Source organism: Pygoscelis adeliae, unplaced genomic scaffold, assembly GCF_000699105.1.
Source record: "Pygoscelis adeliae isolate BGI_AS28 unplaced genomic scaffold, ASM69910v1 Scaffold121, whole genome shotgun sequence".
Taxonomy (NCBI): Eukaryota; Metazoa; Chordata; class Aves; order Sphenisciformes; family Spheniscidae; genus Pygoscelis; species Pygoscelis adeliae.
The window spans coordinates 8,488,293-8,506,532 of record NW_008824359.1 but is presented as its reverse complement, the minus strand read 5'-3'; the positions used below and the strand labels follow the sequence as shown (position 1 = coordinate 8,506,532).

Genomic DNA, 18,240 nt, shown 5'->3' with positions numbered 1-18,240 from the left:
GAACAAGAATAGTAGCATTTTGGATGGTGTTTTCTTCTTGTCAATAGACTTCATACAATTCAACAACAAAGCATTACTGTGCAAAAATGTACATCTTTCAAAGGGAAGTGTTTGGGTGAAGACTACAGCAGTGAAAGAGGAACATTAAACATTTCTGACTTAAGAACAGAAAGAGATTCTTCAACAAAAAAAAAATTGAGATAGAAATGTTGAGAGTTGTTCCCAGGATCATACAGAAACTGAAATGAGACTCATTAGCCACAACAGCAAACAAAATTTAAAAAATAAACATGTGAGGCCTCTCACAGAATTACTAGGGGGAAGCAGAAACAGGGGAGGGTAAAACAAGTAAGTAAAAAAATACAAGAGACCTGCAGGGCCTTCCCTGTGCTGCTGAGACAAAACAAAAAAAATATTTAGCAGACATTATATAGGAATAATGCCAGAACATTTATTAAGGTTCTGACCTTTACCTACCACTCTGCTTTGTATTTAAAAACTTAGTATATCATACTATTCAGTATAATTCTGTGTTCAGCATTGGAGTTGTACCAGGTCTAATCAAAATTATTGATTAGATTATTGCTAAGAATAGCAAGCTCAACTCCCTCTTGATTTTCTCTACCTTGTGTCCCCACACACTTACAAAACCAACATAACGTCCTTGTAAGGAAAAGTCATGTGCATGTGAGAGAGAGAGAACAAAACAAAGAACAGAGGAAAAACTGCAGTGTGATGTCAAAGATCTCTCTTCTGATCATCAGTGCCAGGCTCTGAAGTTCACATAATTCCTCATTATCTACAGAGATAAAAAACGTGTTGCCCAAAGGAGGACTTGGCCCACAGTCTAAATCTCATACGTTTAACTTAAAGAAAATGAGCCAGTTTCTGTTAACTTTTGCTCAAGACCTAACGTTAATTAACTTAAACATTCAAAATATACTAAAAGTATGTCAAATACTCACTGAAAATGTGAAAAATTGCCCACTCACATAGTCTTTAAGGCTTTGAACCCTTACTGCCGTTCCATCTCTACAAACTGCCTCTTTGATGGCCCTCCTTCTTTATGAGGAATCATCCTTTCCTCAAAGATTTACAATTATGTCTCCATCCTACTCGCCTACCCTGCTACAATTTGACAGACAGATGTTGGTGGATGCTGGCCAAAAATAAAATCACTTGACAAGCCATGGTATAAATGCCTTTCACCTTGGGCCTCCGTAAGCCTACTGAAGATGGCAGAAGGTTCTTTCCACCGACTTCTAAGCGGCCCTGAAACAGCCTTATACTGCACAAACACTAGTCCTTATCCCTCCTCTGAAAAAAAAAAAAAAAACAACCACTTTTTCTGCAGCTGCAAGGCTCATGAAACTCCCAGCTCCGGAACATCATAACACGCTGAGAGTTTGGAGACAAAGAGGAAGAGAGCTAAAGCAAGCAGCTATATGCAAACGTCAAGGCAGATTTAGTCTGTAGCGTTGAGCCCATTACTCCAGTTTTTCAACCTCCTTGCACACCCAGGGTTTCTATGCCTTAGGAACTGTTGTGTAGGATGAGAGCAGAAATTTATTAGTAGTAGTATTATTATTTTTCACTCTTATACACAGGGAGGAAAATCCATGGTACGAATCTGCATTGAAAGCCAGGAAGTCTTCGTAGTCACAAGCAGCACTTCTTACAATGGATCTTTAAAACTAAAGTCAACACAGTCTATTCTGATTGTGTCATCTACAAGAGGGCTTTGTATCAGAGGCTCCGTTTTCTCCTGATTTATTACATGCTATTCATCACCTTCCAATAGTCCTCCCCCTCAAAAGCTCCCTACTGCAAATATATACATCAGCATTTGTGTGGTAAGAATTGGAAGTGTCATGCAATAATCGTGATGACCTGCACAGTCTTTCCACGTAACCATCATCTTCAATTATGGTCTGAGGCCCTGAATGTCAGTGTAAGAGGTATTAAAACACACAGGGATCCTGAACAGTTCTATTTTTTAATATTCTGAATGCCCTTTGCCTTGTGTATTGAGGCACTCTGTACATAACAACCTTGTATTTAACGCTCTCAACACTCCATCCTTCATCACAGACGACAATTTTACTGTCTGAAGAATGCAAAATCCCTGTAATCCTTTCATCCATGGATTATTATTTTTTTAAATAACTTCTCCATTTGCATATAGTGACAATTTATTATTGTCATTGGAACAGTAATCTAGGAGGCACCCAGCTATCACAGGAATTAAGTGAAGCTTTTCAAAAGGGCAGTAAGCTTGACCTACTCTACCCATAAATGTGGGGAGAGATTCAGACAATCTCTATGAACTGACAGACAAAGGAAACAAACCTATTTTTAAAAAAAAAGGGGCGGGAGGGGGGGAGAGAAAGCAGCAAACCTGTGCTATTTCCTCAGTTTTTCTTAATTTTTCTTCCCAGGTCACAGTCATTTCCTGAATCAACTTTTCCGATTCCTCCAATCGTTCTTTTAATTCTGGTGATTTCATAGCCTGCAGAAATAAAAGCAAATAAAACAAAAAAGCTTGTTGTGCTTTGTTTTTTTCACATCGCTGTCACACCGATGGGGAAAAAAGGAAACATAACATGACTCATTTTCCAAGGCTTACTTATGAGTAAGTAAAGGGTTTTTTAAAATACATATTGCATATAAATGCAGAATTCATCAAAAAGTTCATTTAATTAGTTTCAAGTACAGATGCTAAAGTGGAGTTTATATACTTCAATGCAAACCAATTACATGATACTGGCAGATTTGCACAAAGATATTCAAATGCAAACTAATCTCATTTCTACACCAATACGAGTATCCCAAACGACTTGTATCTAAAACAATCTTGTTTCTTAGATACTGCTGATCCAGCTAGCCACCACTGTGTCAGCTTGCTTTCCTTCAAAATGGCGGTTAGCATCTCAGTCACTTAAACTGCCACACCACCAAAATATTTTTATTGTCCAATTTGATATGGCCTGATGGGTGTGAGTTTTTCTTTCTACAGCAAATATCAAGGCATCTGAGGTGTTCTGGTTATCCACCTCTACATATGCATTTTACAAAGCGGATATCAAAAGAAGCCTTACGATGTGCTTCTGGACACCGGAATTCAATTTTCTTGCTAATCCATCACAGCTCTAATTTCTGTTTTGTGAAATAGTCAAAGGCCCATGTTCCACCCAAGGACTAACTTGAGAATAAGAAGATACCCCCGCCGCCACCCATCAGACACTCCAAAAACTGAAAGGACATCAACATTTTCTTACTACACGTATTTACTTCCTTCAGTCTCGGTACTGGCATATTCCTCCTGTACTACCTTGAGCAGGAAGCCTGTGGACTTCCTTACGTTGTTATTTCATTACCGCTAACACGAAGAAAATGTTTTTGGCTGGTAGGTATTTATGCAATGCCAATTAAACAATGCAAGCATCATTCTCCATCAGATATTCCCTTACCACAAAACCCAAAACTCCTCACAGGAATCCAAATCAAACAGAGTGGCCTCATTACACTGCAGTTCGTTCAAGAAAAGGAGCAAGTGCCAGGAGTGGAAAATCCTGTTTTAAGACAGGAGTTTCCTCTGCCTCAAGACACAACAGTCTAGGAACTGTCAGCTGATGTGTCCCGTGTGGTCTTTTTCTGGTTGAATATCTCAAATACCTAAATACAGGGTAAAAGGGAACATGAATTCCACCCAGGAAAGAAAGTGAAGCCAATGCAATCTCCAGAACAAAGATTTACTGTGACCGATAAAACATGATCAGTGCAAAGGCGCTGGACACTACAGAGCAGGACAGGAAGATGAAGCCCAGTTACTCTCAAGGTCTAAGTCTTGTTTGTCTATTTATTTGGACCTGGGGCAAAATTCCTCAACATTTTCACGTTTCAACTGTAAAATGAGCTAGGTAATTCTCTTCACTCCCTACACCTACACGGCTTATAAAAACAACAGATATATGGGCCCAGATTCACACCAGACCAGCAGGTGTGCTTCTCTGCTGAAAACAGTTAATTTAAATTCCCAGCTTAGGAAGGACAAGCTGGTGGTCTCGGCACAGACAAATTAAAACATGTGATATTAATTCCGATTAGAAAAGATCAACATGTGTGGATTTAAAAAGAAAAGGGGAAAAGAGGATAACGCCTTCTGGGGGGGCGAGGGGAAGTAAACTGTCAAGTCCTGGTTTCTCCTAAACAGCCAAGGCAGAACAGGATACTGACACCAAAAGGGGGGGGGAGGGGGGATAAATCAAAACCACAACTTGGTAACCTCTATATTTGGAAACGAGCTTTGAAAATGTAACCTGACTGTCAGAATGGGTCAATGCTTTTTTTCACTTAAAGTTATTTATGCACATTTCTGTAAGAACAATTAGATGGGCTACAAATGTAATAAACTGACAAGATAATGAATGTGGGTTTTGACCCTCACTGTGTAGCCTCTTAATAGCCAACTACACCGTTTTTTCCATGCTCTTTGTCAGTGCCACTGAGATGACAACTAGGGTGGGATTGTAATACTTGGAAAAGGAAATATTTATTACTTCATATTTAGGAAACACTACTTCATTACTTTGGAAGGCTGCCATTATTTTGGCATTAATGCTCACAAATGAAAGAAATAGGGAGTACTTGCATTTCTCAGACTACTGTTAAGTCTGTAGTTCATATTTTAGAGGAATTTTTAGATATTTAACGAGGTACCGTAAAGAAACTGATATACACTTATTGGATGCTTAGCATATTAGGCAGCTCAAATGAGAACAGTCCAGAATTCACTAGTCATTTCTAATGTCACAGCCAGCATTCCCTGCATACCTCATGAGGCAAATACTGTAATCATAATTTTTCTGAATTGCAAAACAGACGGATTATATCACCATTGCTTTTCCACATTTGAGAACAAAACTCAAAATTATGCTAGTCCTTGACCTTCATCTAACATTTAGACCATGCTCCTTTCACAGTTTCATTGAGGTAGCTATGCAGATATTCATAATATTGTCTAGCACCTGTAAGAGATTCAATTTAGAACAGTTAAAGCTTGTAAGCAAGCAAGCATTATTTAACTGAATTCACATCTCGCAGGATGTAGCCACATTGAATTCTTAACATACACTGGCAAAGCTCTGCCCATAAACTGCACAATCTTAAGACTCCACCCCTATTCCTGCCTCCACGTCCTCTTGCTTTTGATCCGTATCTCGCAATAAAAACAAGGTTGCTCAACAAGGTGTTCAAACAGAACCTGGTATCTCATGTTATCACCCGTGTTTCAAGACTGACGTACAGAAAAATGGAAAGAAGTGATATAAAGGAGATTTCTCATAGATACCATGTAGTAATTCTTTGTGGCATGCATTTTCAAGAGCCAGGTAAGAAAGTCCTGACAACAGGGTTTACAGTACTTACTGGCCAGTCAAGACTAAATTTTGTACCTCTGCTTTTGTGAGCTGTTCTCGCAGCTTCTCCACCTCCTCACGGAGCTCCCGAATAATGCGAGCGTTGGGGTCTTCGTTCACCACGGCATGATTAACAATGTTCTTGGCCCGATCCGCATACCTCAGTGTTGAAAGGGTCTCATCATAGTTGTCTGCTGCCGGGCTTACTGTTGCTACCATGGCAGTCTTGCTGTTACCACCAAGGCTATCCTGGAAAGTGGTAGAGGTTATAAATTAAAAGAGAAGGTTCCTTTGGTTTTAGCCAGTCACTGAACTTAGGCAGTGCATAATAACCAAGGTTTGGAGTAGGTGGGAGGCAACTAGTAATAGAAACATTTTTGTCAGAGCTCCTCAGTTCAAAATTAGATTTTAAGCTGTGTAAATCAAGGAAAGTTGTTATTTTCAATAGTATTTTTTTTTTTTTTTAAGCACATTCAGGAAACGTCATTCTTGGCTTTCAGAATCAGTTTCAGTTTAAACAGGAATGAAAACAGTCCCTATTTGGGGCTTTATGATGCCTAGTAAGAGCTTCAAAGGTTTACTTCCATGTTTTCTGCTTTGGTTTATAAACCAGAAATATAAGCACTTCAGCATTAGACTTCTCAGATACTATTGAAGGAGCTCAGAAAAGATCATGATGAGTTCAGAATATCTTATTTTAAAGACTGGAAGCGAGATGGTTCCAGTAAGTACTTAATTTAAATTACTTAAAGGTCTCCTCATAAACAATATAGTTGAATTTATCCTTATAAATATTTCGGAATGGGACCCTGCCCTTCCCTTCCCCCTACTTACACGGCTCACAAATCTAAATCGAGTTATGTAAGAAATTACCCTTTTGGAATTTGGTTGACAGAGAAGAAGGGCGTGAAACCACATTCCTGCAAGGCAGTGTGTCAGGGGAGTGGGGGAAGGAAGGAAGCGTTCAATCTTTTTATTGATCACAAAACTGTGTTTTACAATTTTGGCCAGTCTAAATGATAAAATATTCTGGTTTAAGTTTTGCAGCAATTTTTTTTTTTTTTTTTTTTACCCAATATCCCTTTCTGAGACGAACCATGCTATTAACTTTCATCTTCAATAACCCATGAAATCTAGGTCAGGCATTGCCATTAGAACAATCTGACTACATTAGCTGCTCGTCTAATCATTTCAATTACAAAGCACACACGTAGCTTTCCCTAGCAATCATTAAAATGCCCCTTCAAGTATTTCCTTAAGACTCTCTTTTTAGCTGCATGAGGCCTAAAATAATTTGACAGCAGTCTGGCTGCTTCAGTGGTCAGACAAGCGCTGACCACACAGACCGACGTTGCTTCGCTGCTGCATTGGTAGCACTCTGCTGTCTCTGGTCATGCAAAAGGGCTGTTAGCTCTTTGCGCAGAGAATATAATTTCATTCGTATAGTGTTCAGCACAGTGAGGTACACCAGCATGGTTAGCACTTGCAGGTGAGAGTATTTATAGAGAAGTCAATCGAAAGTAACAGCCTTCTGACTACACCAGCACAGCTTTTTTTCCTCATCTGAGGAGCAGCCGATGTTTACTCCAATAAATACATGACTTGGGAGGATCCACTCTGTAACACACAAATGTTTTTCCAAAGCATCTACTGAAAACTTTAAAAAGACTAACAAGAGCACATGACTCATTCGATGAGATTTCTGGCTCTACAGAAGCCAGGAGTTTTCTTCAATCCCTCAATGGTTTTCAAAAATTAGGAACGACACTCTCTAACTGCAGTCCCTGTTCTGCATAAAAAGATGACGTTTATCAGGGAGCTGGCCAGGTACCCCGCTTCCAAATCAAACCTTAACAGTTTGCACTTTGGGAACCTCCTTCGCTGCACTAATTAGCTCTAAAACAGGATTAATTCATTATTTGAATTGCAACTCTGCTGTACAGGCAGCTGAGAACACTGTTACAGTGATACACCGTAATTCACAAAACATCCATTATAAGTTGAGTAAAGTTCCTCTTGTATTGTGGCTATTCAAGCCCAATGGCAGACTGTCTGATAAAGTTTTACGTATAAAACCATTGTGCTGATTTCACTGGTTTCTATAACGTTAAGCAAGAAAGGTAGACAAATACTAAGCCAGCCTCTCATTAGTGAAGACGGCATCTGCAAATTACCCTGGAAAGGCTGGGGTTGCATGTGATAGAGAGAGAGACAGAGCGGAAATAAGTACATTTAGTTATTTCTAAGACTAAACTAGCACAGTCTTCTCTAGCACCAAGATTACCGTGAAAAGAACTTACAATGTAAAGATTCATAATTATATTTTTAAAAGCAGCCACCAGTAAAACATACAGGGCTTCTGAAAAAAAAATGGGGAAATGAGATGTTTGTATCAATAGAATTAGAGAAAAACCAAGAGGCTAAAGAGTTGATAAGCTATTCTGCTTCCCACACATAACCTGACACCACTCTTCAAGCCTCCTCTTGCCATAGTATTTTTCACCTGGTACTTCCGTCTAAAGATCCTCAACAAAATTAAAGACAAAGTGTTAGATCTTGAGATCTCCTGAACTCCAATCATTTCTCAGACTTGTGGAGAGACTCTGTATGTCAGATATTCCTGGTGTTAGAACACATTTACTCCACTTTGGCATCATAATGAGAAGCTGAAAGCTAGAAAGAAAGATAGCCCACCATCTCATGGCTTCTACAAACAGACCTCTTTAAACGAATAAATCCCTCCTTTGATCTTTAATTAAAAAAATGTTTAAATTTTCCCCTTTCAAAATAAAGCTTCTCTTCAATGAGCTTGTTTGTAAAAAAATCCAAAAGCCCCAAACCTTTTGTTTGCACTTAACATAGCTGGATGTTAAAGACACAAAGAAGGTTTGCTTGAAAGAAGGCAGAACAAAAGTGCGCTTCTATTTATGAGCTAAAGCATGTGCTGTGTATGGCCATCGTCACCGTAGCTACAATGCATCAGACAGGTGCTAAACAGGAATTTCAGTCTGCTTGCTGGATGTGTTTAGAAATGGAACAGCATAACTAATTCTAACAACAACGCTGGAAATTCGTTAGGAAGGTTTCCACTCTGCTTGCTCAGACTATTACAGCCACATCAGGAACCCAAGCACACACGCCACTGGAGCAAACTGAAGCAAGCTGCACACTGGTTTTGTTCCCATCTTTGCAGAGAGCCAAAAAGCACTTGTTTAATTAGAGCAAAAACTCAAGGTAAACATATAGAGGCAAAAACATATTTAAACACTAAAAAAGTCTTAGCGCAAGGAACACCGAAATGAGGATTTATTTTACTGTAGGAAAGCACAGACGCTATTTCTGTTATACCGTTCTGATTTTTATGTAACCCTCATGACTGTGATATTTGATGTCCAGTATCTGTGATGTTTACAATGGGGAGAAGAGAGAAATCGTTTCACAGTAGTCATGCTAAAAGGTTCATTAAAAGACAGCGCTGAGAAAAATGAAGGCTTGCGGTGTCAAGGGGTTACATGACTGGAGATTTTGTTTTATGTAAGCATTGAGGTCAACTTTTTTTTCAAATCTCCTTAAGGAAAACATCTTTTTTACTCCACACCTCCGTATAACCTGCCAGTAACTTTTTCTTTTCCTTTCCACGTGTGCAGTTAAATCACAAGGGTGTCAAATTCAAACAACATCTAAAAACATTGCTAAGAATGGGTGGGGAAGCAAAGCAGAGTGTTCAAGACAACAAAATCTAGCCAGAGCACCTACAAAAGTAAGAGGACAAAAAAAGGCTGGTGGTGCCAAAACCCAGTTTCTTTCCAGATTATACCTTTCTACTAACAAATACTAGTTGCTCCTTGATAACAATAAAACAGAGCACAAGGGAAAAAAGGAAACTTGGTAAGTTAGTATCTCTATGAGACGTGGTTATGAAACATCCTGGCAATCAAATGATGAAAGAGGAAAATTTTAACAGAATGACAGCTTACAAAAATGAAACTGAAGTCACCTATATATGACATCTAATTCAATAATCCTTCAAAATCCAAGTCAGCCAAGACCACTCAAGCCGTACCAGGCAAGATAAAAAAAAGAAAGACAAGCCACCTTTACTAGCAGGCAAGCTTTTTACAGATAGAAGTAGCTACATTTGTGCTTGCCACTCATTCAGAGGGCGGGAGAAGTCCAGATGACGACTATACCTAAAAATCAAACTTGCACTCCCAAGATTTTTTGTCATCAGGCTACCATGCTTTACGGCCACTGTATCTAGGAAGTGAGAAGAACCAAAAGCTTGCCTTTTGATTTGATATACATAAACCCCATATTTAACAATTTGTTTTTTCATTTAGACCTTACAGATCTTCATCCAAGTGCCATCATGATACGCTCTTTTTTCCCCAAAAAATAATACCAAAGAGAGTCCTATGCAGTACAGAAAATGATTTAACTGCTCGTTTCACATGAATATGATGTACAAAGTCTTCTGACCTGTTCCTCAGACTGTAACTGGGATAATGCTCTGCAATTATACTCTGCTGACAAAAGTAGATTATATTAACAAATATATTAGACAATTAGGAAAAGGTAATAGTCTTAATCAAAATCTTCAAAGCTAACCATGCCAGTATGTAAAATTCAGTTGCGTGTGGCAATAGCCCAAATTAAATTAGCCCCAAGGTTGTGTGTGAAGCTGTATGTAAACTGACCCATAAAAGATAATGCCTTCCCCCCCTCCCCCCCCCCATAAAGTTCCTTATTCTTTAGGCCATTACAGGTCAGCAGAAGACAGGGGACATATTTAGCCTGTAGAGATACTAATGGCTTACATCCAGCTAATTTTCCAAAGACAATTATGGTTAAAACCAGAAATTGAGGCAAAAGAACAGTGTTTTATTTCATTGAATGGGACACTTCTCCCCCTTTCCTCTCTTTTATTTCTCTTTAAAAAAACAAGATCAGAGTACTTACTTTAAGTAACCAAGTGAGCACAGAATCACGATAAGGAACAAATTTGTTCTTGTTCTTGCCAGCAGCCTGATCTGCCAGGGCAGAAATAACTAGCCCGAGAGTTGTGAGGGATCTGCACAGAGAACACAAGCATTCATTAAGAAGTGTAAATATTCATAAGTCAAATGCATATTTAGACAGTCACTTTCTCTCCAAAAATGAGTCCCAAGGAAAAAGTTCCCAGTACAGTTTTGATCATTCTTCTCCCACAGAAGCTCTACTCCTTGTTTTCAGTGTACTTTTTCAGCCTTAATAATCATGTCTTCACAATGCAGTTATGTGGTAGTTGCAGGAACACAAGTACAGAATGAAAAATGCCAATCATTTTAAGTAGGCAGAGATCTCATTCAAACATCTAAGAGTATTGTGTGTCAGAAAGAGAAGTAGAGAGAAGGGAAGAAGAAAACTGGCTACAAGAGCTTGTTTTGACTTTACCCTATTTTACAAGTATGCTGTATCGAACAGTCATGACTGTACTGATGAAAAAAGGAAAAGAAATAATCAGAGTCTTACTTGTTAATGTTGCTTCCTTCTTTCAGCCTGTCTCCTGCAGCACCAGTCTTAGTTGCCCTTTCACTGCCGGCTAAGTCCACCAGACTGAGCTTGCCCACCTTCTCACCTGACGTCTGCAGAAGGAACCAGAGAACAGCTACTGTTAGTTCGCTCAAGTTACACAGTCTGATGGATTTTCAAACAAGAATCAGGCTTCATTTCTTGGTGTAGACCCTCTGCAGCTGTTCCAACACCTTTGAAAGTCACTGGACTTGAACAGCATTCTGTGTTAACTTACTCGCTGCTGCTTCGGAAGCAATAGGAGGATTTGAAATTAAGTCAGATACACTAATATCTTCAAGACATCTCAGAAATCTCCAGAGGAGAGGAACACAGGGCACATTAGTAAAATGTTAAACCAAGAAAAATGCAGAGGTAATACAGGCCCACGAGTAACGAAGACATGGGGTCTACAATCCCATCCTGAAAACAGTCTCCCAAAAATCTCAGATTTTATACCAAGTTTCTTGTCTGTTTTTCAGAGAGTAAGAATGAACATGACAAGAAGCATGTTATAATTTATGAAAATTATTACAACTGCTAAGTCTCCTATATCCTTAGCAGCCTCCTAGAAACCAACCCACACTATGTGAGTATTTAAACCTGTAACACAGATTTTGTTACAAATCCTTTTATTTAATTTGACCCAAAATGGCATTCTGAAACACTCCATAAATTTCATATGTCAATTTGAAGTTGAAGAGCTAACTGACTTTGGGAACAGTTTGCTCACATCATGCTCTTCTGCAGCATCTACAACTTTAACATCTCAGTATCACAGTTGCAAAGTACTACGTTCCCCTAAATGAACAGGATAATTACAATCCATATGCTTTCAAAAATGTTACTCTAAGCCTCTCAAAATATAGTGTGATCATCAGGCCATACTGAAACGTGTCATTTCCAGGACTGAAAGGACCAGCAGATGGGAAAACAGAGAAATCTGTTCCAGAAACTCACACAGTGGTCACTGGAAGATGCAGAAAAGACAGACAAGCAGAACTATCACCTTGCATCCAGGCTGACCACGACCACACAAAAAATATGTATGATAAGTATGCAGTACAGCCACAGCAAAAACGGAATGACAAACTATGGCAAATCAAGGAGTTTAGCATAGTATGACTGCTGATTTGAAGTGCAAAGGGAAAAAAAACAAACCACAAATAAAGAACAAAGAAAATCGTTTGGATAAGATTGGTGGAGACTGAGAAATGAGGAGGAAAAAAAAATCCAAATGCTCATTATGCTTTACATTGTATTCAATATTTAGGCACATACATGCCTTAGATTTGCTTCATGGACACTCAAAATTTCTCCAAGGCTTTGAAGACATTAAAGAATTGCCCAAGCACAGAATCTATCAACAAAGTTTAAAGAGTTTTGGTATAAGAGATCTATTTCAATTTTAGTTTATCACCATTTTTTGTGAGGGATTAAATAATATTTAGTATTTCATACCCCCCTCCAAGGAATACTTACATATAAGGAAATGTAAAGAAAAGTACTTCCACATTCAAATGTCTTTTAGATATTTAATACATATACATAAAAATATTAATGTCCTACAATGCAAAATTTGTGAAACGAGTGTTTCTGTTTATGAAGTTCATAATTTATACACATTTGCATGAAATAACTCCTTGAAGGAGATTACCAGATGTATACTCAGGTGTTGTTCTATTTTTCATCTACACATTTTATCTTTAGTTTCTGCTCCAAGTCTGTACTACACACAGTTGCTTAAAACGACGTGTTTCTTTAGTTTAGTTTCTAGGATTAGGAGAAGATCCTTCCTGCACCCTCCAGCAGGTCTGCTGCAACTTGGGGCTTGCATTTTTGCTTTCCATTTCAAAAAACACATTTCCACTTACAAACCTATTAAAATTGATTTCCCTACGTTGGGGCACAAGCACCTGAGCATTACAAAGCCATAGCTAACCTGATCCAGTGCTAGCAGCGCACAAGGGCAGGAGACTGTAGCAAATGACCTCCTGAGGTCCCTTCCAACCAACATTTCTAAGAGTCTGTGAAATACATTGAAGCAAGAGACACACATCCAAGCTTAACATTTCGACCTTGTAACTTGTTTTACCTACCCCTGATTGTACATCATAGAGTGTGTGGGTGAGGATAATCTTGAAGACTGCATGGGACCGACTGCTCTCCTCATTCATGTTGGTTGCAGCCACTGTTCGAGATTTGTTGCCCTCGGACATCAAGGACTCAATGTCCTAGATATAATTTTCACAGCCATAAGCATATCTGCATTAACATTCTTTCCAATTATCTACCGAAACAATCTCATTTTGGTAAAATACAGCAAGTATTTTCCCACTAAGTTTCCCACTGTTTATTCATAAAGTGTGAGAAAAAAATATTGTGATCTCCCCTTTAAAGACTAGAAATTACACAATGCTGTGACATGCATATTCATCCATTACCTCTACCTAGATATTAAATTATCAACAAAAATAATGGACCTGGCTGCACATAGCAATACTCAAAAGAAAAAAAAAAAGGTAGGAGACAGCAATTCATGTTTGAACGCTATAACATTTTAGACTTAGTTCTCAAACACAGGTTCTTGAAGTCTGTAATACTGGCATAAGGCACAAAGTTTTATAAAACAGAACCACACTGAACGGGTCATTATATTCTTCCTACATATAAGAGCTTATAAAGTCCTCTGGTATGTTAAGTTGTGATACTTGAGCAATACGCAGCTCCCTTGCTTAAGTGTTTTACAGCAACCATGTAAAATAGTTAAAAAGTTAGAGTCTTGGGCTTAACTTTTATGGATGTCAAGCATCTCTTGATGGATGGTGCTAAAACAAACCCCCAAAACAATCAAACAAAAGAACACCACAGACCACTTTGACTCTATGCTGTATTACACAAAGCTGCTGGCAACGTGTAAAGGAAAAGCATGCAATGTGTCTTGTCTTAACAGAAACCACCAAAGAGACGTAGATGAATACTTGGAGAGACTGCAATAGGAAGGACTGCACCATTTTCATGTTTTGCTTAAGATGACAGAATTCCATCCCATATTCACTCATTCTTCCCACAGTACATTAATGCTTCTTACAAATTAGGGCATTTTGTGAACGCGTATATAAACATTTACTATCCAGCAAGCAAGTTTCATGCAATGTTCTCAAGTGTTTGCCTTGTAAACAACCATTAGTTTATTATTCCAGTGTGCCCATGTGCTACTGGTAAGTGAAATTACTAGGCAATAGCATGACAGCCAAAAAGTGACAAAATGTGGTACTGAAAGCCCGTCTCTGCTAAATCCTGGTTCTGTAATTAATCACAGAATGCTTTCTCATGGATACAGCGTACACTCGTCTTAAGTTTGGGAGGAAAGCTGTTTCATTAAACAGTTGAATTACTTCCAGAATTATTGAATAGTACAGGATGAAGATGAGTTTCTGGTCTTAATTCTGTTCTCCTCGGTGATCACAATACAACAACCCTACAGCTCTCTTGCTCCAAAATCCATGTTACTGCCATGGCAATTAGGAGTAGCTTAACAATTCTGTCCTGCTTAAGGGACAGTACTCTAGTGTTCAGGATGTCAACACAAGCCTTTCATAAAATTGATCCTTACCTTGTAGCTAGCAACAGCTAGTTTGGATAGGCCATCTACGTAAGGACCATAAACACTGTGTTCTCTAACTTTTAATGACTGACGGCTTCTGGTTGGAAAAAAAAAGTTATTTATAAGCACATGACTGACTTAAGACAACATTTACAGAAAGTCAATTTCTCACTGACAGATCTCAAACATGATGGTCTTACAAATACCATAAAAAAAGCACAGAACAAAGACCATAATGCAAACGAAAAAGCCTTACGTCTACATGTAAAATGCCGACACAGACATTTTTGTCACTTCATAAAAGCTAGCATTAGGGTGAGTTTACTCCAAGCTTGTAGTCTTACTACTTTATTTTGATTTAAAATGAAAGGACACCGAGATCAGGAAGAAGTGAAAGCCATCCTATGCAAATGCCTCAGATGGGATCCATTAAGGCAAGCTGGTTATGGAAAGGAAGTGCGTGACAAGATAGTACAGTGCTGCTGACACACAAATTACTTACCCTTTTGGGTCAAGAAGATCTCTGACTTTCTCGTTGTATATCTCCATGTAGGATACTTCCACTTTGAAACTCTGCTCTTCATTCTCCTCTTTCTGTGCTCTTTCAAAGAGTCCACTGCAAAGTCTAGGGATTAATCCAGGCTGGTCAGCAGTACCCATCATTGTGTATGATTTTCCAGATCCTGTGTGATTGAATCTATGATTAGTGTACATGCAACAAAGTTTCTTGCTGTGCGGAACATGGAAAGGAAATAGAGAGAAGAGGTAAAAAAAAATAATTTGCATTTCAGTGACAGATATTTGTGCGGTTTTCTATTTTCAAGCAACCAAAACACCATTTCGCTAAAGACCATTTAATTAAAAGGAAAAGCAAAACAAGAAGTTTAGTTCAAACTGACAGAGAGGACTTTTTCAGGTAGGTACACTCTTACTATAGATGACAATCCACTAACACCCACATATGTGCACAATGAGAAAAATGAGGTGCACAAGCATACTCATTTTTGTATATTACATTTTAAATGATGATTAGGATTATTCCAACTACAGATGTAGAAAATATGAGTGATGCACTGAACTCAAGGATGATCACGATCATGCCAAAGATTATAATCTAAAGTGTGAGAAATAAGGGTAGCCAGCAGCAACAGACAAAATCCTATTTCTCATCCTGTCCACCTCATATCTAGCGTTACAAAAGAGAAAAACATTTCTTATCTACGTTACAAGGCATTTCTCCTGAAACAAGGTCACAACAGCCGTGAAAAGAGTCTCCGGTCAGAACGTAACACCTTTTGCGTCAACAATATTTTTTGCTTACGTCCGGAAGGGACTTACCAGTTTGCCCATAGGCAAAGATGCAAGCATTATAGCCTTCAAAGGCATTCTGAAGAATATTCTCTCCAAGGCACTTGAAAACAACATCTTGACCTAAGAAATAAAACACACAAGCTAACATAGTAACAAAGCAACAGATTCCCCCCGCCCCTTGATTTGGATCCTTCAATAATTACGTAAAAGCAAACAGTTAGTGTTTTCCTGCTGTTGTTGCCCAAATAACGTATTTAGCATTCAGTATTTGCTCCCTCTACAAGAGCAAGACCATCATCCAGTAGACGTGCTCCAGATTTATGCTACCGTAAAAATCGGAAGCTGTGATTATCATGCATATACCTGTATGCGCTTAAAACAACATCCTATCAATGTTCATACTCAGAAGTTTTATCAGCAGAAAATCTACCACCAGCTGCAGAATTTCATCCGCCGGTGAATGACACCACATCAAAATACACTCATTTTAATAACTGCCATTTGATTTTAATCCAGGGCACTAGATAATTTTACTGTATATGTACAAGGTATTAAGTAATACCATGAGATTTTTGCAGAGAAGGAATCACAACTATGTGGAGATATTACAGTACAAGACATGTATTAGCAAAATACAGGGTATATCACTTCTTCTATAATTGAACTAAATCTGTAGGAACAGCTTTTTGACTCCTTTTCCAAGCAGAGGAAGAAATGCTTAATATATTTGGGTATTATCTATTTAAACAAAACCTCTATTTTCAGAATTTCTTTTACAAGCAGAGGAAGTCTGCTATGAAGTCTGAACAAGACATGGCAGAACTTTATGGACTGAAAAGTCCTCTCAAATGTGTTAATGTTCCTGAAAGCTCTTCCTTTCTCTCATGACTGAAGTCCGTATCTTTACATCCAAGTCCACTCAGAATTTTATGCATGCAAAATTCCCCATCAAAATTACTAATAGCGGTGCCTAGCTAAGCACAGTGGAATGGTTTTGGACCAAACACTTCCAGTGTATAACAGACCATAATGTAAGTGATGCAGGTGCCTCCGTTAGTTTGAGAAACAAAAAATTCACCTTCCTATGTAATTTGTATGGCTGAAAGCGTCACGGTTTTCTCAATTCCTCACTAAATTACTATTCATTAGTTATTTGTTAGAGAAATTAAAACCTAAAAGCATATGATTTTTTTTGTGATTTTTTGAAAAAGAAATGTAAACAAGCTTAACTGATTCCCAATTTTAAGAGATAACAAGTATGAAAGGAATAGATTACAAGAGTGGTTAAGTCCAAATATATTTCATATTTTACCATCGCTATTTGCCAAAATGTGTCATAACAACACACAGAAAATTTTTAATACATTACACATTCTCACCAGACTGTATGAATTCACATACCCCCATATTAAATTAGGCTTTTTTTAATACTCCATTATTAAGTTCTAATATGATGCCAAACTCCCATCAGCGCTGTGAAACATGAAATTACATATAGTAATGTTCCTCCAATCCTGACAAGAAGCGGATTTGATGCTTTTAAAATGATGGACTTGGAACTGCATTTTAGATAAAGATGTAAACGTGAGTAACCCATTATTGTGATGGATTTCTCAATTTCCTACACTGCAAACAGGTAGCAATGCCTATTGCTATCATCATCTTTACAGAAGGGAAACAGGAATGACTGAAGATTTTCCTTTTTCTTTTGACAACAGGCAGTTGTATAGGGGAAGGCGCTTCGTGCCATATGGTCTGTGCCCTGGAGCAAATACTGTATTTTAATTAGATCATTCACACTTGGAGACAACAAGCACAAAGCCACAATAAATATTACCTGCGTATTTTTCTTTGACAGATTCATCCATAGACCAAAAGCAGTGATCATAAGCAAACACCTGTAGGAAAATAACCAGGAGGCCACCTTATAAAAACTGTTGCCAAATCAAACACATTATCCAAATTTTGACAGCGCTGTATTATGTTGGCTAACATCACGCTCCTCGGGGCCATTCTGAACATAATGCACGTTCCCACAGAATTACTTATGTTCTATGAGTTTGAAGCCTAAACAAACGCCGCATCTTCCTATATGCAAGCCTGTTCCTTGCTTTTATTTGTTCCTTCTTTTTCTTTCTTCCTTTCTACTGCGTGAATCCTATTCCATGCTCTCCAAAAGCTCTCCACGGGGCGACCGAGTGGATGTCAAGGAGCTCTCCTTATCTCCCTTTAAACCCATCCTTGCAATTCATTTTTCACAAGACTTTCTATTTTGTAAACTGACAGATGTCCCCTGGCTGTTTCTGCCTACCATCTCCCAGTGTCTCTTGCCTGCATAAATTAAAAACATGCCTT

At 38.4% G+C, this 18,240-nt stretch overlaps 1 protein-coding gene across 1 annotated transcript in view; it reads right to left on the bottom strand.

The window, feature by feature from the left end:
* KIF13B (kinesin family member 13B) overlaps window positions 1–18,240 on the bottom strand; it is a 141,233-nt gene that overhangs the window by 59,091 nt on the left and 63,902 nt on the right. The window contains exons 5-13 of the mRNA XM_009319762.1: window positions 17,723–17,783; window positions 15,913–16,005; window positions 15,077–15,257; window positions 14,584–14,671; window positions 13,067–13,201; window positions 10,929–11,041; window positions 10,377–10,488; window positions 5,454–5,666; window positions 2,399–2,509 (exon numbers count right to left, since the gene is read on the bottom strand). Coding sequence (XP_009318037.1) covers window positions 2,399–2,509; window positions 5,454–5,666; window positions 10,377–10,488; window positions 10,929–11,041; window positions 13,067–13,201; window positions 14,584–14,671; window positions 15,077–15,257; window positions 15,913–16,005; window positions 17,723–17,783 — 1,107 coding nt within the window. The remainder of the gene's footprint in view (window positions 1–2,398; window positions 2,510–5,453; window positions 5,667–10,376; window positions 10,489–10,928; window positions 11,042–13,066; window positions 13,202–14,583; window positions 14,672–15,076; window positions 15,258–15,912; window positions 16,006–17,722; window positions 17,784–18,240) is intronic.